Source organism: Astyanax mexicanus, chromosome 23, assembly GCF_023375975.1.
Source record: "Astyanax mexicanus isolate ESR-SI-001 chromosome 23, AstMex3_surface, whole genome shotgun sequence".
Lineage (NCBI taxonomy): Eukaryota > Metazoa > Chordata > Actinopteri > Characiformes > Acestrorhamphidae > Astyanax > Astyanax mexicanus.
The window spans coordinates 27,147,997-27,165,368 of record NC_064430.1 but is presented as its reverse complement, the minus strand read 5'-3'; the positions used below and the strand labels follow the sequence as shown (position 1 = coordinate 27,165,368).

At 40.2% G+C, this 17,372-nt stretch overlaps 1 protein-coding gene across 1 annotated transcript in view; it reads left to right on the top strand.

Moving 5' to 3' along the window:
* adamts18 (ADAM metallopeptidase with thrombospondin type 1 motif, 18) overlaps nucleotides 1-17,372 on the top strand; it is a 92,421-nt gene that overhangs the window by 59,288 nt on the left and 15,761 nt on the right. Inside the window, exons 13-17 of the mRNA XM_049471147.1 lie at nucleotides 3,560-3,732; nucleotides 7,957-8,087; nucleotides 8,297-8,420; nucleotides 9,479-9,726; nucleotides 16,920-17,040. Of these exons, the coding sequence (XP_049327104.1) occupies nucleotides 3,560-3,732; nucleotides 7,957-8,087; nucleotides 8,297-8,420; nucleotides 9,479-9,726; nucleotides 16,920-17,040 (797 nt within the window). The remainder of the gene's footprint in view (nucleotides 1-3,559; nucleotides 3,733-7,956; nucleotides 8,088-8,296; nucleotides 8,421-9,478; nucleotides 9,727-16,919; nucleotides 17,041-17,372) is intronic.

The following is a 17,372-nucleotide window of genomic DNA, read 5'->3' as shown; positions in this document are numbered from 1 at the left end:
CTAGTCTCATCTCTACATTGTTTTTTATTTCATCTCATTTTATCTCTTCTGTTTATTCATCTTTTCTTCTGTCATGTTCTTTACACTATTCCCTTCTGGTCTCATTTTGTCTCTTCTGCACATCCCGTAATTAATCTTTTTTCTTCTCATCTCATTTAGTCTTATCTTGTCTCTTCTCTTCTCATTTCTTCTTCTGTTATCTTGTCTCTCCATTATTTTTTTCTTTCATCTCATCTCATCTCATCTCTCTATTCATCTTTTCTCCTCTCTTCTTTTCTCGACTCTTCCTTTCTGGTCTAATTTCTTCTCTCTTGATCTTTATTTTTTCTTAACTCATTGTATCTCATCTTGTCTCATCTCATCTCTTTTTAACTTCTCTTGTCTTGTCTAATCTGTTCTTAGCTCCTATCTTTCGCTCTCTTCTCTTTTCTATTCTCTTTTTTTTCTCGCTCGAGGAACTTTTTATTGTGTTCAGGTGTGTATGTGTGTGTGTGTGTGTGTGGTCATCAGGGTGTAATGGTGGTGTGTGAGGGTTCTGTGTCAGGTGTGTGTTCTGCTGGAATGTGTGTGTGTGTGTGTGTGTGTTTGATGGTGAGGCTGATGACTGATCTTTAAGTGCTTGTGGAAGTCCCACCTGTTCCCTCTGATCTTTAAGTGTGAACAACCAGAGAAGAGTTGTGGATGGACTATTTGCACACACACACACATACACACACACACTGCTGCCTTTTGCGTTGAATGTCCTGGTACCAGTGTGGTCGTGGCGCTGCTCCCCCTGCAGAGAGAGGGTGGTTCTGATGGTGCACTGTGGTATTGCTGAGGTTTTGGGACGTTTCTTAACGTACTGTAAACGTCCAGTATCTTCAGGAGACACTAGATCTGTAACTGAGAGGATCCTGATGGACTCCTACTATCAGTTTCTGTAGTATCTCTATTTAGTCTTCACTGTAAGAATGTCTGGTATCGCTTTACAAGAGGCCCATGGTCACTCTGGAGGAGCTGCAGAGAACCACAACTATGAATTGCTGCTTGCAGTTGTTTCTAAAAATAGCACTAACCCTGCACTGAACTGAAGTGTTTTTGAACAATCGATTGTGAAATACACCTCAAGAACAAGCTTATGTCCATATTACCATGAATACTCTTTCATTATAACACCATTTATTGTCTAAAAACACAGTAATCCACATGTTTACTTTCACTTTGGGATCTGTGGTAAATCTCATGACGTCATTGTTGGCGCTGATTTTTCCCAAAAAATAAATAAATAAATAAATAAATAAATAATGCAACAAAAAAAAAAAAACTTTTTTCAGACAATAATATTTACTTCTAGTGCTTGTAAAATATGTATTTGAGGAATGAAATCAAATTACTTTTAAATAAACCCAGTACTGTCCAGAGAAACAGCTTAGAGACTACCAGCCCTCAAACAGAACTAAGAGGTGGAAATATCAAGAAAATAAATCTAAAAATAAATAAATATAATAATCTAAAATAAATCCCCCTGGTGCTGCTCATGTATTCTGTCACAGTAATAATCCATGTAATGAATCATCAAACTCCTTATACTTTCAACTAATATACATTCTTATCTAACTGTTACTGAAAAGACAACTTTTGTGTGAATTGATTTAAAGTCTGTACATTAAAAAATGTAAAAATATATATTTTTTTTATTTCAAAATTTTAATTAAAACATGGTCAGTTCCATGAACTTTTTGAAGTTTTAAGAGTTTGGTGGAATAACCCTGGTTTTTAATCACAGTTTTCATGTATCTTGTCATCATGTTCTCCTCCACCAGTCTTACACACTGCTTTTGTATAACTTTATGCTGCTTTACTCCTGGTGCAAAAGTTCAAGCAGTTCAGTTTGGTTTGATGGCTTGAGATCATCCATCTTCCTCTTGATTATATTCCAGAGGTTTTCAATTTGGTAAAATAAAAAAAAAAAGGTCATCATTTTTAAGTGGTCTCTATTTTTTTTCCCCAGAGCTGTATATTAATAGTCTTCAATTCAGAAGAAACTTTTTCCACTTTCTGCTAAACTAACTTTGAAATACAAAAAAAAAAAAGTAAAAATTAAAGGTTATTACTGGTAGAACAGCCCATGTGTTTATATATGTACATAAACCCCTCACTGTATTTATTACAGCACACCTGGTTCATGCATTAGTGTTATTATCCTGCGCTGCTTTATCATGTGGTGTATTTTTATATATCTGAGTCCGGCCGATGTGCCAGATCCTGCAGATCTGAGTCCTCCAGTGATGAATCTCCATCATAGATTAGAGGTAAACTCCCACAATGAGGCAATAAAAAAGCTGCTTTTTAAAACAAAAACACAGAGAAGACAAAAGCCTATGAAGATGAATTGGGTTGCTGAGATTGCATTTCAGTCTGCGGATATGGTTTAGTGTCCCACAAAGTCTCTGGACGCTTTCCAACGTGACAATTCATGTGGGACGTCTGGTGGAGTCGCTTATGCTGATACATCAGTAGCTTCCTCTGACATAAAGTTACTACAGATACAGACAGATTGAAAATAATGTACCGTGTTTTGCTGATTTGGTGATTTTTTGCTAAATAATTGATATTTTTTAATGTTTATCATGTTGTATGATTTTATTTACACTGTTTACACTTTATCCTAAATAATCCAAAATCCCTTGGACTAAAATAACAAAAGTGGAACTTTTTGGAATTTGTGTGTTTTGTTACACATATTGTTAGAAAAATCATACTGACCATACTGAATGCAAAGCATGGTGGTGGTAGTGCGATAGTATGGGGCTGCTTCAGGTCCTGAACAACTTGCTGTGATAAATGGAACCAGAAATTCTGAAGGAGAATTAGGGATCGGCCATCTGGTCGTGACCGCAAGCTCAGGTGTACTTGGGTTCTGCAGCAGGACAATGACCCAAAGCACACAAACAAGTCTGAAGCTCTGAATGTTTAAAAAAACAAAAAAAAAAACAAAGTCCAATTGAGATGCTGTGGATGATCTTAAACAAGACATTTATGCTTGAAAACCCTCCAATGTTTTTGAATTAAAACAATACTATGACAAAAAAAGCAAAAACAAAAGAAATCTGTTGGACACTGTATAATTTAAAAAGTTTTATATAAATAAATAGTTTGGATAGTTTTTTCTGTGTTATATGCTTGTTTATGCTGGCACAGTGAACAATTTTTTGGTTAGTAAAAAAACTCCTTACAACACTTTTAAATGTTCTAGTATTGTCACTACAATGTCACTTGTGTCAGTGTTTTTTAGTTTTAGTTTTAGGAATGTTACTTTTAATGTTTCTACAATGTTAATATTAGTCTAGCTGTGAACTTCCTTATGTGAGAAACGTTCTAATAACACTCTGATGATTACATCACACGTTTTCAGAACATCCCTGAAACAATATTTCTACACAGTTATTTATAATAACAAAATAAGTTTTAACATTTTTAAACAAAAGCAGGATATTATTTTATATTTTAGATTCTTCAGAGTAACACTTCTAGCTAATTGTTGCTAATGTTCTAACCATCGCTTTCCCTCTAAAAGCCCACAGCACAACGGAAGGTTCTGCCAGGGTCCGAGCCGCGCTCACCAGCTGTGTAACACCTCACCCTGCCAGCCCAGCGCCACGGACTTCCGCGCCCAGCAGTGCGCCGAGTACAACAGCAAACCCTTCAGAGGATGGTACTACAAGTGGAAGCCCTACACTAAAGTAGAAGGTACAGCCAGATTAGTATTAACATGATCTCCGGCCACTTTATTAGAAACACCTACAGAACCTTGTGCGTACACTCACTGGCCACTTTATTAGAAACAACCTCACTGGCCACTTTATTGGAAACGCTTTATTAGAAACACCCTCACTGGGCACTTTATTAGAAACACCTACATAAACTTGTGCTTCCAAGGATTGGCCACTTTATTGGAAACACCTACCTAAAACCTTGAAATTCCAATAATTGTCCACTTTATTGGAAACACATCATTGGATAACACATTAAATCATGTGCTTTAAATCACTGGCCACTTTTTTGGAAACACCTGTAGAAACTTGTGCTTCCACTCACTGGCCACTTTAGTAGAAACACCCTTACTGGCCACTTTATTGGAAACACATGCAGAGTCTTGTGCTTCCACTCACTTGCCACTTTATTAGAAATACCCTCACTGGCCACTTTATTGGAAACACCGACAGAACCTTGTGCTTCCGCACACTGGCCACTTTATTAGAAACACACTGATTGGACACTTTATTGGAAACACCAACAGAACCTTGTGCTTCCACTCACTGGCCACTTTACTAGAAACACCCTCACTGGCCACTTCATTGGAAACACCTAGATAACCTTGTGCTTCCACTCACTGACCACTTTACTAGAAATACCCTCACTGGCCACTTTATTAGAAATACCCTGATTGGACACTTTATTGGAAACACCAACAGAACCTTGTGCTTCCACTTAATGGCCACTTTAGTAGAAATACCCTCACTGGCCACTTTATTGGAAACACCTACAGAACCTTGTGTTTCCACTCACTGGCCACTTTATTGGAAACACCAACAGAATCTTGTTCATCCACTCACTGGCCACTTTATTAGAAACACCCTCACTTGCCACTTTATTGGAAACACCTAGATAACCTTGTGCTTCCACTCACTGGCCACTTTATTAGAAACACCCTTACTGGCCACTTTATTGGAAACACCAACAGAACCTTGTGCTTCCACTCACTGGCCACTTTATTAGAAACACCCTCACTGGCCACTTTATTGGAAACACCAACAGAACCTTGTGCTTCCACTCACTGGCCACTTTATTAGAAGCACCCTCACTTGCCACTTTATTGGGAACACGTATAGAATCGTGGGGTTCCACTCACTGACCACTTTATTAGAAACACCCTTACTGGCCACTTTATTGGAAACACCTACAGAACCTTGTGCTTCCACTCACTGACCACTTTACTAGCAACACCCTCACTGGCCACTTTATTGGAAACGCCTACACAACATTGTGTTCCACTTACTGGCCTCTTTATTAGAAACACCCTCACTGGCCACTTTATTGGAAACGCCTACACAACATTGCGTTCCACTCACTGGCCTCTTTATTAGAAACACCCTCACTGGCCACTTTACTGGAAACGCCTACACAACATTGCGTTCCACTCACTTGCCTCTTTATTAGAAACACCCTCACAGGCCACTTTATTGGAAACGCCTACACAACATTGCGTTCCACTCACTGGCCTCTTTATTAAAAACACCCTCACTGGCCACTTTATTGGAAACGCCTACACAACATTGCGTTCCACTCACTGACCGCTTTACTAGCAACACCCTCACTGGCCACTTTACTGGAAACACCTACAGAACCTTGCGTTCCACTCACTGGCCTCTTTATTAGAAACACCCTCACTGGCCACTTTACTGGAAACACCAACAGAACCTTGTGCTTCCACTCACTGGCCACTATTTTAGAAACACCCTCACTTGCCACTTTATTGGAAACACGTAAAGAATCGTGTGGTTCCACTCACTGGCCACTTTATTAGAAAGACCCTCACTTGCCACTTTATTGGGAACACGTATAGAATCGTGTGGTTCCACTCACTGGCCACTTTATTGGAAACACCTACACAACATTGCATTCCACTCACTGGCCTCTTTATTAGAAACACCCTCACTGGCCACTTTACTGGAAACACCAACAGAACCTTGTGCTTCCGCTCACTGGCCTTAAGTAGAGCAGAATTGGGTTTTTAATCTGTGTTTCTGATAAAGTGGCCAGATAGTGTGTGTATGTGTATGAGTTGTCAGGTGTGTCTGTGCTTGTCCTGTGGCTGAATTCGTGGTGGATTTCGAGGTTGTAACGGATGCTGTGTGTTTCAGTGGAGTTGAGTGTGTGTCTCAGTGCAGAACCTGGCTTATCTCCCCGATCCGATCTGCAGCAGAACCTCTGAACGCTCCTGAGTTTAGACATGTATTCACTCGCTGTGGGTGATAGATGAGCAGAGCTGGATTTGTAAATCAGCCTCAGGGCTGAGCTTAACCTCTAAAACACACACTGAGTCTATTTACAGAGAGAACTGAGAGAAAAAAATTCTTCATTGTATGCATGTGTTATGCCAATGGGACCTGAGAACGTACCCAAAGTATCACCAAATCAGAAATCAAGACTATTATAAAGAGTTTTTCCTGCTTTGGTTGGAGTAACTGTCTCAACTGTCCAGGGAATATTATAACATGCATTAAATGGCAGTAGTAAGGATGCCTACGTTAAAGTGAGCAAGAGTGTCAAATAAACAGTTCTTGGGTTTTCTACACCTGTAGTCTTTTATGGTGTTGATGTAAGTGTTGGATTTCTACAGCGAGATCAACTAAATACACCAAACTGTAAAAACTACACCACACAAGACTACAACCTGACATGTAGTTACAAATGGAGCCATAAAGCTGGAATGTGAGGGGTGCAGCCCCCCGCTGAAGCTGAAATATGGACCAACGAGAAACAGACAGAACCAGATCCAAGACCAGAGCCAAGAGTACAGATCCATTTAGCTCTGAGAGAGAGATAATACACTCACAGTCCCGAGTCTGAGTGGGTTAAACAGTGGAGAGCTGCTTTATAAACTCTGAACTAAATCAACATCTGTGTCATCAATCAAATTCTACTATTTTTGTATTACCAAACACTGTCCATCTCACTAAAATACCACACATATGAACAGTGTGAGGTTCTTAAAGTAAAATCGAAGCTTCATAAACTATTTTATATCACTGATTTTTTTTTTTTATTATTAAAGATACAGTCTGTAAGTTTTGTGGATTTAAGGATTTGGGGATTTGGAGACCTCTCTGGTAGGTATGTGTAAGTGCACAGAGCTTGTGCAACATGAAATTTAGTGTTTGAGTTTGTTGTTTTGTTCATTTTATTGCCACTATGCCACTATGTTCGGGAAAAATTGCCGGTTCAAATCCCGATCATGCAGCTTGCCATCAGATGCCGGAGCCCCGAGAGAGCACAATTGGCCTCAATCTCTCTGGGTGGGTAGATGGTGCTCTTTCCCCTCATCACTCCAAAGGGTGATGATCACATGACTTCACATGTATCGGAGGAGGCGTGTGCTAGTTTTCACCTTTCTGGTTTTCTGGCATTACTAGTGATGGAGGAGTCCTAATGAGTGGGTTGGGTAATTGGCCGTGTAAATTGGGGAGAAAATGGGGTAAAACTTTGAAATAAAATTTAGAAAAACAAAATGTAGAGAGTATATACAACCAACTATCAGCCTACCAGACCACTCATTATATATATATATATTTTTTAGAATTAATATACTGTATTTTATTCTTTAGAAAAGCTCACGCCAAGACTCTGATGCCATTAATTTATTTTTTTTGTCCTTTGCCAACTCAAGAATACTACTGCATTCAAATTAAAATAAAACGTATTAGGGACTGTTGCTTTAAATGTAATTCAGTAAATATTTGTTTATACAAAAAAAGAAGTTAAAGCATAAGTGCTTTAAATTGTAGAACTCTATGGAGCAGATAAATAAACATGAACCTGTTTGCACCATACCTAATGATAACATTCTCTGAAATGATGGTGCTCCATTTGGTACTTTTGGATGGGTTGAATTGAAAAGTTTGGATGAGGGGGGATAAGAGGTGATCATCCAACATCCTGGTTCTTTTTGCTGCATGCAGTCAAATTCTCACAGCAATGCTGTGGTAAAAAGTCTGTCCTGGTAGGAAAGTAGAGACAGTTAGTCCAACTAAAGCAGAATAAACCCCTTTATTTCGTAATACAAAGCCTTTATTTCATCAGTAAAATAGAAATTAGCAAGTGTCCCAATATATTTTTGTATGTAGTGTATTTGGACTGTATTTATTCATAATAATGCATGATATAACACATGATTTTTTACCTTCTACACAGATGAAGATATCTGCAAGCTGTACTGCATCGCAGAGGACTTTGACTTCTTCTTCGCCATGTCCAGTAAGGTCAAGGACGGGACGTCCTGCTCTGATCACAAACGGGACGTGTGTATTGATGGGATATGTGAGGTAAGAAGATGGAACCCAAATCTGGTTTAATCTTGTTTCTTACTTACTGATTTATTGGTTTCTTACTAGTTTTAAGGTGATTTTATCTGCTTAATTGTAATTTTACATGATATACGGTCATTTTCATCTATTCTGAGCACTGTATCCTTCTGCTTCAGCTCATAAAGTCATTCTAATCTCACGTCTCTGTTTCCTCTTCACTTGTGGAGCCGGTGGGCTGTGACCAGGTGCTGGGGTCCACCGCTGCCCTGGATGCCTGTGGGGTCTGCAAAGGAGACAACTCCACCTGCAAATTCTACAGCGGCCAGTACACCCTACAGCACAGAGCCAACGGTAAAGTTCTGTACAGCTATTATGCACCTGCCAAATATGGTGGGGGTAGTTTCATCAATAACTTACAGTAAGAGCAAGCCAGGTTTAAATACGGCTTCCAAGCATGGTGGTGGTAGTTTCATTAGCCTGTCTAAGGTACAGCTTCCAAATATGGTAGAGGTAGTTTCATCTACAACTTACAGTGAGAGCTAGGCAGTCTAAAGTACAGCTTTTAAACATGGTGGAGGTAGTTGCATTAGCCTGGCTAAGGTACAGTATCCAAACATGGTGGAGGTAGTTTTGTTAGCTAGGCTAAGGTACAGCTTCCAAGCATGGTGGAGGTAGTTTCCTAAACTAGTCACAGCGAGAGCAAACCAGCTTAAAGTACAGCTTCTAAACATGGTGGTGGTAGTTTCATCAACAACTCACAGTGAGAGCTAGCCAGGACAAAGTGCAGCTTTCAAACATGGTGAAGGTAGTTTTATAAACAAGTCACAGTGAGAGCTAGCCACTATGAAGTACAGCTTTCAAACATGGTGGAGGTAGTTTCATCAATTACTTACAATGAGAGCAAACCAGATTTAAATACAGCTTCCAAACATGGTGGTGGTAGTTTCATCAACATCTCAAAGTGAGAGCAAGCCAGGACAAAGTGCAGCTTCCAAACATGGTGGAGGTAGTTTACTTAGCCAAGCTAAGGTGCAGCTTTCAAACATGATGGAGGTAGTTTAATTAGCTAGGCTAAGGTACAGCTTCCAAGCATGGTGGTGGTAGTTTCATCAACAATTCACAGTGAGAGCAAACCAGATTTAAATACAGCTTCCAAACATGGTGGAGGTAGTTTCATTTACAACTTACAGTGAGAGCTTGCTAGGATAAAGTACAGCTTTCAAACATGGTGGAGGTAGTTTCAATTGCAACTTACAATGGGAGCTAGCTAGAATAAAGTACAGCTTTCTTACATGGTGGAGGTAGTTTCACTTTTAATAACTGATATTATTTTTTAAAATACACTATATGAACAAAAGTACTGAGACACCTGCGCATCTAATTATTGTATAATTTCCTTTTCTCTGTAGAGTATTACTCAGTGGTGACAGTGCCCCCTGGTGCCCGCAGTATCCGTGTTCAGGAAGTGGACATCTCCTCCAGTTACCTGGCGGTCCGAGGGACGAAACGTGGCTCCTATTATCTAACCGGAGACTGGACAGTGGATTGGCCAGGGAAATTCCACTTCGCCGGAACTACTTTCCACTACCAGCGTTCATTCAGCCAGCCGGAGAGCCTGTACACAGCCGGACCCACTAACGAAACATTGGTGTTCGAGGTGAGTCTCAGTACTGTCTCACATTAACACAATATATTACACACTTAACACAGTGTTTCTAATAAAAATGACCAGAGAGTGGAAGCACAAGATTCTGTAGATGTTTCTAATAATGTGGCCAGTAAGTGGTAGCACAAGGTTTTTTAGGTGTTTCTAATAAAGTGGCCAATAAGTGGAAGCACAAGATTATGTAGGTGTTTCCAATAAAGTGGCCAGAGTAAGTGGAAGCACATAGTTCTCCTGTAGGTGTTTCCAATAAAGTGGCCAGTGAGTGCAAGCACAAGCTTTTTCTGTAGGTGTTTCTAATAAAGTGGCCAGTGAGTGGAATCACACGATTCTGTAGGTGTTTCTAATAAAGTGGCCAGTGAGTGGAATCACAAGGTTTTAGGTAGGTGTTTCTAATAAATTCTAATAAGGTGACCAAGATAAAAAGATTACAATTGGGTTACTGAAAAAAATAGGATATCTGCTCTTGCTCATGAATATTCATACATGCAAATATATCGCCTCTGATTGGCTAACAGCACTGCAGCAGAGAACGCCTACCTGCCTTCCCCTACAGTCATCTTTACAGCTCTAAAACTCAAAGGAGAAAATGTTTTCAGAGATACAGCCTTAGTTATAAAGATACAGCACTGGGTGCTGGGTAAAGTTAACCCTTTCTTAAACAATTTTTTTTTTAGTCCGTAGGGCTGCTTGCCTCGTGGACGAGCAACTCCCTACAACCCCAACACCACAAACCCCCACCATCACCCACTTCCCTAGTGTATATATTTAAGGTCTCTGAAAAATGCAACCGGAAATCAACCGGAGATCCGTTTTAAACCTATAGTTACGTCCACACAAGATAGATAACATTATCTAGCTGGTGTAAACAGAGCTGTAACTCCAGACAATGGAGTTTGAGGAAGAGTTTTATGTGCAGCATCCATATACAACTCAGAGAGACCTGCTGTATTTCACAAAGAACAAGAAAAAGGTTGATTTTAGAGGAAGAAGACCTTTAAAATATTGGGAATAAAGCTATTTGCTCTGTGACTGAGCTGAGGTGGGCACTCTCGGTGGGTCAGCGTGTTGGGTCAGTTCAGAACTTGCTGAGCTGGAGTGTGGTGTGGTGGTCCACAGCAGACATAACAGACCGGTCCTGCAGAACCTGACGCGGTTCTGTTTGAAACACTGGAGCAGGTTAGTTTAGGACTGGCATTCTTGTGGCAGAGTTTTGCTGGGGTCAGTTAAGGCCAGCTTAACACACTGGCATCGAAATGCCCTCAAACCCACAGCCTGCACTGTCAGAGCCCTCACTCACTTTCACACTCATTTACTAAGTAGAACATTTTCAGAATGTTACAATTACTGTTCTTTGGATGTTTAGAATGTCAATTTTTCTGAAAAGTCTTAGAACATTTTTATTTAACTTTTTAAAAAGTTTTTGTACCGTTGCTGCAACATCACTTGTGTCATCATTGTTTTATTTTATTTTTTTTGGAATGTTACTTTAACGTTACGTCTTCATAATGCTAGCATTTGTCTAGCTGGGGACGTTATGTCAGAAACTATAACTATTCTAATAAATCTGTGATGCAAACCGTTATGATGTCACACGTTTTCGAAACGTTCCTGGAATATTATTATTACGTCAATGTTACAGGCGAACCTTACTGAAACATCTTTAAAATGTTGCTAAACATTCTTATAACGTTGACATACCAGTGCCATACCAAGCAATGCTCTAGCAGCCATATATAATACATGTACCATTGACCAAGCAACGCCATATCAACCTCCTGAAGCACCACAGCACCCACTCAGCTAACGGAGAACATTGCAAGAATATTTAGCAACATTTTGAAAATTAATGCTACAATATAATGTTACCTAAATATTATTCCAGGAACGTTCTAAAAATATGTGATGTGACATAATAATGGTTTGTATCACAATATTTTTAGATGTTCCCAGCTAGACAAATACTAACGTTCTGGAAATTTTGAAAGTAGCATTCCCAAAAATGAAAGTTAAGATATTGATGTAATTAAAACAAGTGATATAGAAGTGATTTATAAATCCAGAAACATTTACAGTATAGCCACAGCCCAACAACCCCCTTGTAACCACCTGGAATCACAATAGCAGTCACATTCCATCCACCTAACAAGACCACAGCAACCACCAGCCACATCCTAGCAACCACCTCACAAGTGCTAACTGGGCTCGCATTTACAGTATAGCCACAGACCAACAACCCCCTTGTAACCACCTAGAAGCACACTAGCAGTCACCTTGCATCCACCTAACCAGACCACAGCAACCACCCAGCCACACCTTAGCAACCACCTCACAACTGCTAACTGGGCAAACATTTACAGTATAGTCACTTGTGACCTCCTAGAAGCACAAAACTGTAACAGTCACAACCCAACCACCTAACCGGACCACAGCAACCACCCAGCCACATCCTAGCAACCACTTAAAGCACCACTATATCCATTTAACCACAGCCTTGCAAAGCTACTAGCATCCTAGCTACATAGCACCTGCCAACAATTTAAGTCTCAATAATGAAGTACTGCCAATACAATAGGACTCTCTGCAGCAGGAACCTATTGGAACCATTCTATATATTAGTGAAGCTCCATTGCGTGGAGTCCAAATCAAGTCCAGATCTCAGTTTAAAGCCGGGTTTTCTGTAGGACTGGGATGGAGAGCAATGTCTCAGGTGTTGAGTGACGGTTCTGGAGGTTCTGGGTCGAGCTGCATGTGCGGATGGTTAAGGCTGAAACTGGAGACCGGGCCGGTCGGAGCGCAGTCCCCCGCGCCGGGTCCGTCCGGGGGAGGTCTGCAGGCAGGTGTCTTGCTGTGTTGCAAATGGACAGGGGACCCCCTCCTGAGCTAAAGCTGGAACCGTTCTCTCCGTGTTACAGAACCGGCTGTAAATTCGGCCCGGATTGTGGACAGGCTAGCGTGCGAGGACTCATGGAAGCTTTCCAGGGTGGTAGACTCGGCAACGGTCCCTTATGCTTTAAAACTTTAAAACTGAGAGTTCAAGAGTGAATAGGTCACTCTGGGTAAAAGGTGCATCCCAAAAAATTAGAATAGTATTGAAAAGTTACTACAGTAATTCAGTTCAAATAAATATAATATATATATATATATATATATATATATATATATATATATATATATATATATATATATATACCACTTAAAAATTATGAGTTTCTTTGATTTTACCAAATTGAAAACCTCTGGAATATAATCAAAAGGAAGATGGATGATCACAAGCCATCAAACCAAACTGAACTGCTTGAATTTTTGCACCAGGAGTAAAGACAAAGTTGTCCAAAAGCAGTGTGTAAGACTGGTGGAGGAGAACATGCCAAGATGCATGAAAAAAAGTGGGTTATTTTACCAAATATTGATTTCTGAACTCGTAAAACTTTATGAAAATGAACTTCTCTTCTTTGCATTATTTGAGGTCTGAAAGCTCTGCATCTGTTTTGTTATTTCAGCCATTTAACACTAGATCTGTGCAAGCTCAGCAGCTTTTTATCAGATTTTATTAGTGATCTAAAATTTGACAAAAGGAAAGGGTAATAAGACCAGAAGTGTAGAGTATTTTGATCTCCCCCCATTGATTTTGTATGAGTGTATATCACTGCTTCAATGAGCGTAGAGCTCCCTCAGTGATTTAGAGTATCTGAGCTGCTGATGTTTCAAGAAGAGTAGGTACAGGTCCCTCACACGGATGAAGTCTGCGGGGTAATACTGTAGGAGGTTCTCAACCAAAATTTAATTTTTTCAATTGATCTAGTGGATGGGGCTCTGGTTAAGGATGATGGATGGGGGGTCCCAGGGTGGTTCTATAATTCAATTCAATTTATTTTTTCAATTCAATTTTATTTATATAGCGCTTTTTACAACAAAGGTTGTCACAAAGCCGCTTTACAGGAAAAACAGGTCCACGCCTCTTATGAGCAGCACCACAGAGATTCCAATTTTATGGTGACACAGTGGCAAGGAAAAACTCCCTTTAAGAGGAAGAAACCTTGGAAGGAACCAAGACTCAGTCCGAGGAACCCATCCTACTCGGGTTGACCCGCTCAGTACAAACAAACAACAAACAACAAACAAATAACAGAACAATATACAGGTTTCCTTTTATTATTTGTTATATCACAATAAGGAAGCTTTCTATTTAATGTAACCCTACATCTAAATCTGAACCTAACTCTATAACTAACCCTAATATTTAAGAGTTAATTTATGGTTATATCTACTTTTTAGGTCAATGTTAGGGTTAGGTAGAGAGGGTTAATTAAGGGTTTAGAATAGGGTTAGTGTTAGATTCCATTTCTAAGATTCATTTACGTTTAGCTGACAGTACAGTGACATTTAATGGATATTTAGTTGATTTTTTTGTTGAATGTTAGGCGAGCATCTATGTGGCATCCATAATGGACAATACAAGTAGTTACCCCATGATGCATAAAGTTAACCCATCCATCTCCACATGGATTAAGGAAGGAAACCATGCAGTTGGTTAGCACCAATGCTAATTGCTACGTACTAGCTTCCATGACTTGCCAGCAACATTAGCCTTATAGCTCTAGTGTGAACCTGGATGCTGAATGAGATCTGGTTTGGTTTATTCAATCATGGCTGTGTCTCACCTGTCTGAGGATCAGCTCTGTAGCTCTGCTAGCGTCCTGCTCCAACAAGCACAGGACATGCATACACTCACACACACACACACTCACACACACACACACACACACACACACACACAAATCCGCAGCAGGCCGCCCGGCTCCGGAGGGAATGTATATATGTAAAGCCTATATGCCCCCCGTCACTGAACCTGATCCAGCCTGCAGGGCTTTTGCGCTTGAAGCTAAACCGTTAATCTGACAGCGTCTCTCAGGCCGAACTGAACAGTGATATTGTGTTTGTTGTAACCCAGATCACAGATAATCTGCCTCTTCAGCACAAGTCCACGACCCGTTTCCTGTTAAACCATCGCTCCCTGGGCTCATGGGGGGTCGGTCTTTGGGAGGTAGTGATTTTGGGGGGGGTGTATTGTCCACCTTGGAAGTTCTTACTTACTTATGACTCTGGAACTCAGATGTTTGATGTGATTTTTAATCTTTTATCTTTACTGTATTTTTGTTTTTTTGGCCTAAATTAAAATGCTATGCTGTACACAAACACAAGCCTAATGTTCACCATGCCCAGAAGCTCCGCCCACTTCTCTAGAACAATACAGAGTTACTATATTCACTAATACCACTTACAACTTTACTACTGTACACAACACAAGCCTTATAACACATTCACCATGACCAGAAGCTCCGCCCACTTCTCTACTACAATACAGATTTACTATATTCACTAATACCACTTACAACTTTACTACTGTACACAACACAAGCCTTATAACACATTCACAATGTCCAGAAGCTCCGCCCACTTCTCTATTACAATAGAGAGTTAATATATTCACTAATTAATACCACTTACAACTTTACTACGGTACACAACACAAGCCTTACTTTATGTTCACCATGACCAGAAGCTCCGCCCACTTCTCTACTATAATACAGAGTTACTATATTCACTAATACCACTTACAACTTTACTACTGTACACAACACAAGCCTTATATTCACCATGTTCAGAAGCTCCGCCCACTTCTCTACTACAATACATAGTCACTATATTCACTAATACCAATCAGCTCTCCCTCCTGTCCCTCTTCTAAACCCATACATCACCCATTGCCCCTCCTCAACTACCCCTCTCATTTTTTTGCCTTTTTCTTTGTTTGAACTGACAAAACAAAACATTTTTCAACAAGACAATGCAAAAACACCTGCTGCACACATTACAAAGCTGTGGTTGTGGAAAAATAATATTTTATATAGTTATATAATTTTAGAACAGCCATGTTATACCCAACCTACTGCTCTTAGACTCAGATCAGGACTACCTGCTTAGTCAACCTAATTGTAGCTTTGCTAAAGCTTCATTGTCCCACTTTAAGCTCCATATAATTCAATCTGAACTTGTATTCATTTTGCTGAAGGTTGCCAGGTAGCAAAGAAATCCCTTTCTTTTTTATAAAGCAGAAGAAGAACACTGTTTCTTTCTACACTCCATTTGACTCAACCTCAGCCCGGCTCAGGTCTAGTGGACTTCCTCTTCGGTTCTGTCCCAAACCTGACTCACTCAGAGCTCTTCTCCAGGACCACCCACCTGATCATCAACACTACACACACTCCTGTGTGTGATATAAACAGTGTAATAACACACAGCAGACTCCATGATAAGATCACATAAAGTATTCTCACATTCTCACAAAAAACGCTGATTCACAGATCTGTTCTAGACCTGGTTTATGACCCATTATAAAAACGGTACGCTTCAGTTCGGACTTGTATACATACTCATTTAAACATCCTCCCAGTGTCTGAGCAGTGGTCAGTGCCTCGTCTGACCACTGGGTCTTCTTTAACTGGCGGATTTAGCCATGGAAGGAAGGAAAGGAAGAGTGTGTTTCAGTGTAAATCAGTGTTACAGATGATCTCACAATTTGACAGCAACGATAAACAGGTCTTAAACTCCACAGCTTTGATAAATGCCTATTCTTTCTTTTTCTCTGCTCCCTGTCCTCTTCTATTCTCTTTAATGTCCTATTGATCAGTGTAATGAATAGGGTTTGCCCCTATACAGATTTATTTTGTTTTTGCTTTTTTGTCTTACTGATATTTACCCCACGTAAGACCTGCAGTTCTTTAAATGTTGTTCTTGGTTCTTTTGTGACCTCCTGGATGAGTTGTCCATGCCCTTTTGGAGTAATTTCAGGCGGCCGGTCACTCCTGGGAAGGTTCACCAGTGTTTTGTGTTTTCTCCGTTTGTAAATAATAGCTCTCACTGTGGTTCTCTGAAGTCTCAAAGCTTTACAAATGACTTTATAACATTTTCCAGACTGATAGATGATCAATAACTTTGTTTTCTCACCTGTTCATGAATTTGCTCTTATAACGGCATGATGTTTTACTTTTTAAGATCTGTTGTCAGACAGGTTCTACTTAAGTGATTTCTTGAAAACTCTGAAAAATGTAAGTATGAGAAAAAATGCAAAAACATTCACAGACACAAACACACACTCACACACTCTTTATCTTTCTCTGCAGATCCTACTGCAGGGGAAGAACCCCGGCGTGGTGTGGGAGTACACACTCCCCCTACAGGAGAGAAAACCCAACTACACCTGGAGCATCATCCGCTCCGACTGCTCCGCACCCTGCGCTGGGGGTAAGAGTGTGTGTGTGTGTGTGTGTGAGAGAGAGAGAGAGAGAGAGAGAGAGAGAGAGAGAGAGCACAAGATAGTGAGAGAGAGAGGAAGAGAGAGAGTGTGAGTGTGAAAGAAAGAGAGAGAGAGGTAGAACATGAGAGAGAGAGAGAGAGTAAGAGTGAGTTAGAGGTAGAGAGTAAGAAACAGAAAGAGAAAGAGAGATAGAGAGAGAGAGAGAAAGAGAGTGCAGAGTTTTGTGTCTTTATATTTGGGAATGAAAAGAACAGCAACACTGAGTGTGTGTGTGTGTGTGTGTGTGTGTGTGTGTGTGTGTTTGTGTGTGTGTGTGCCA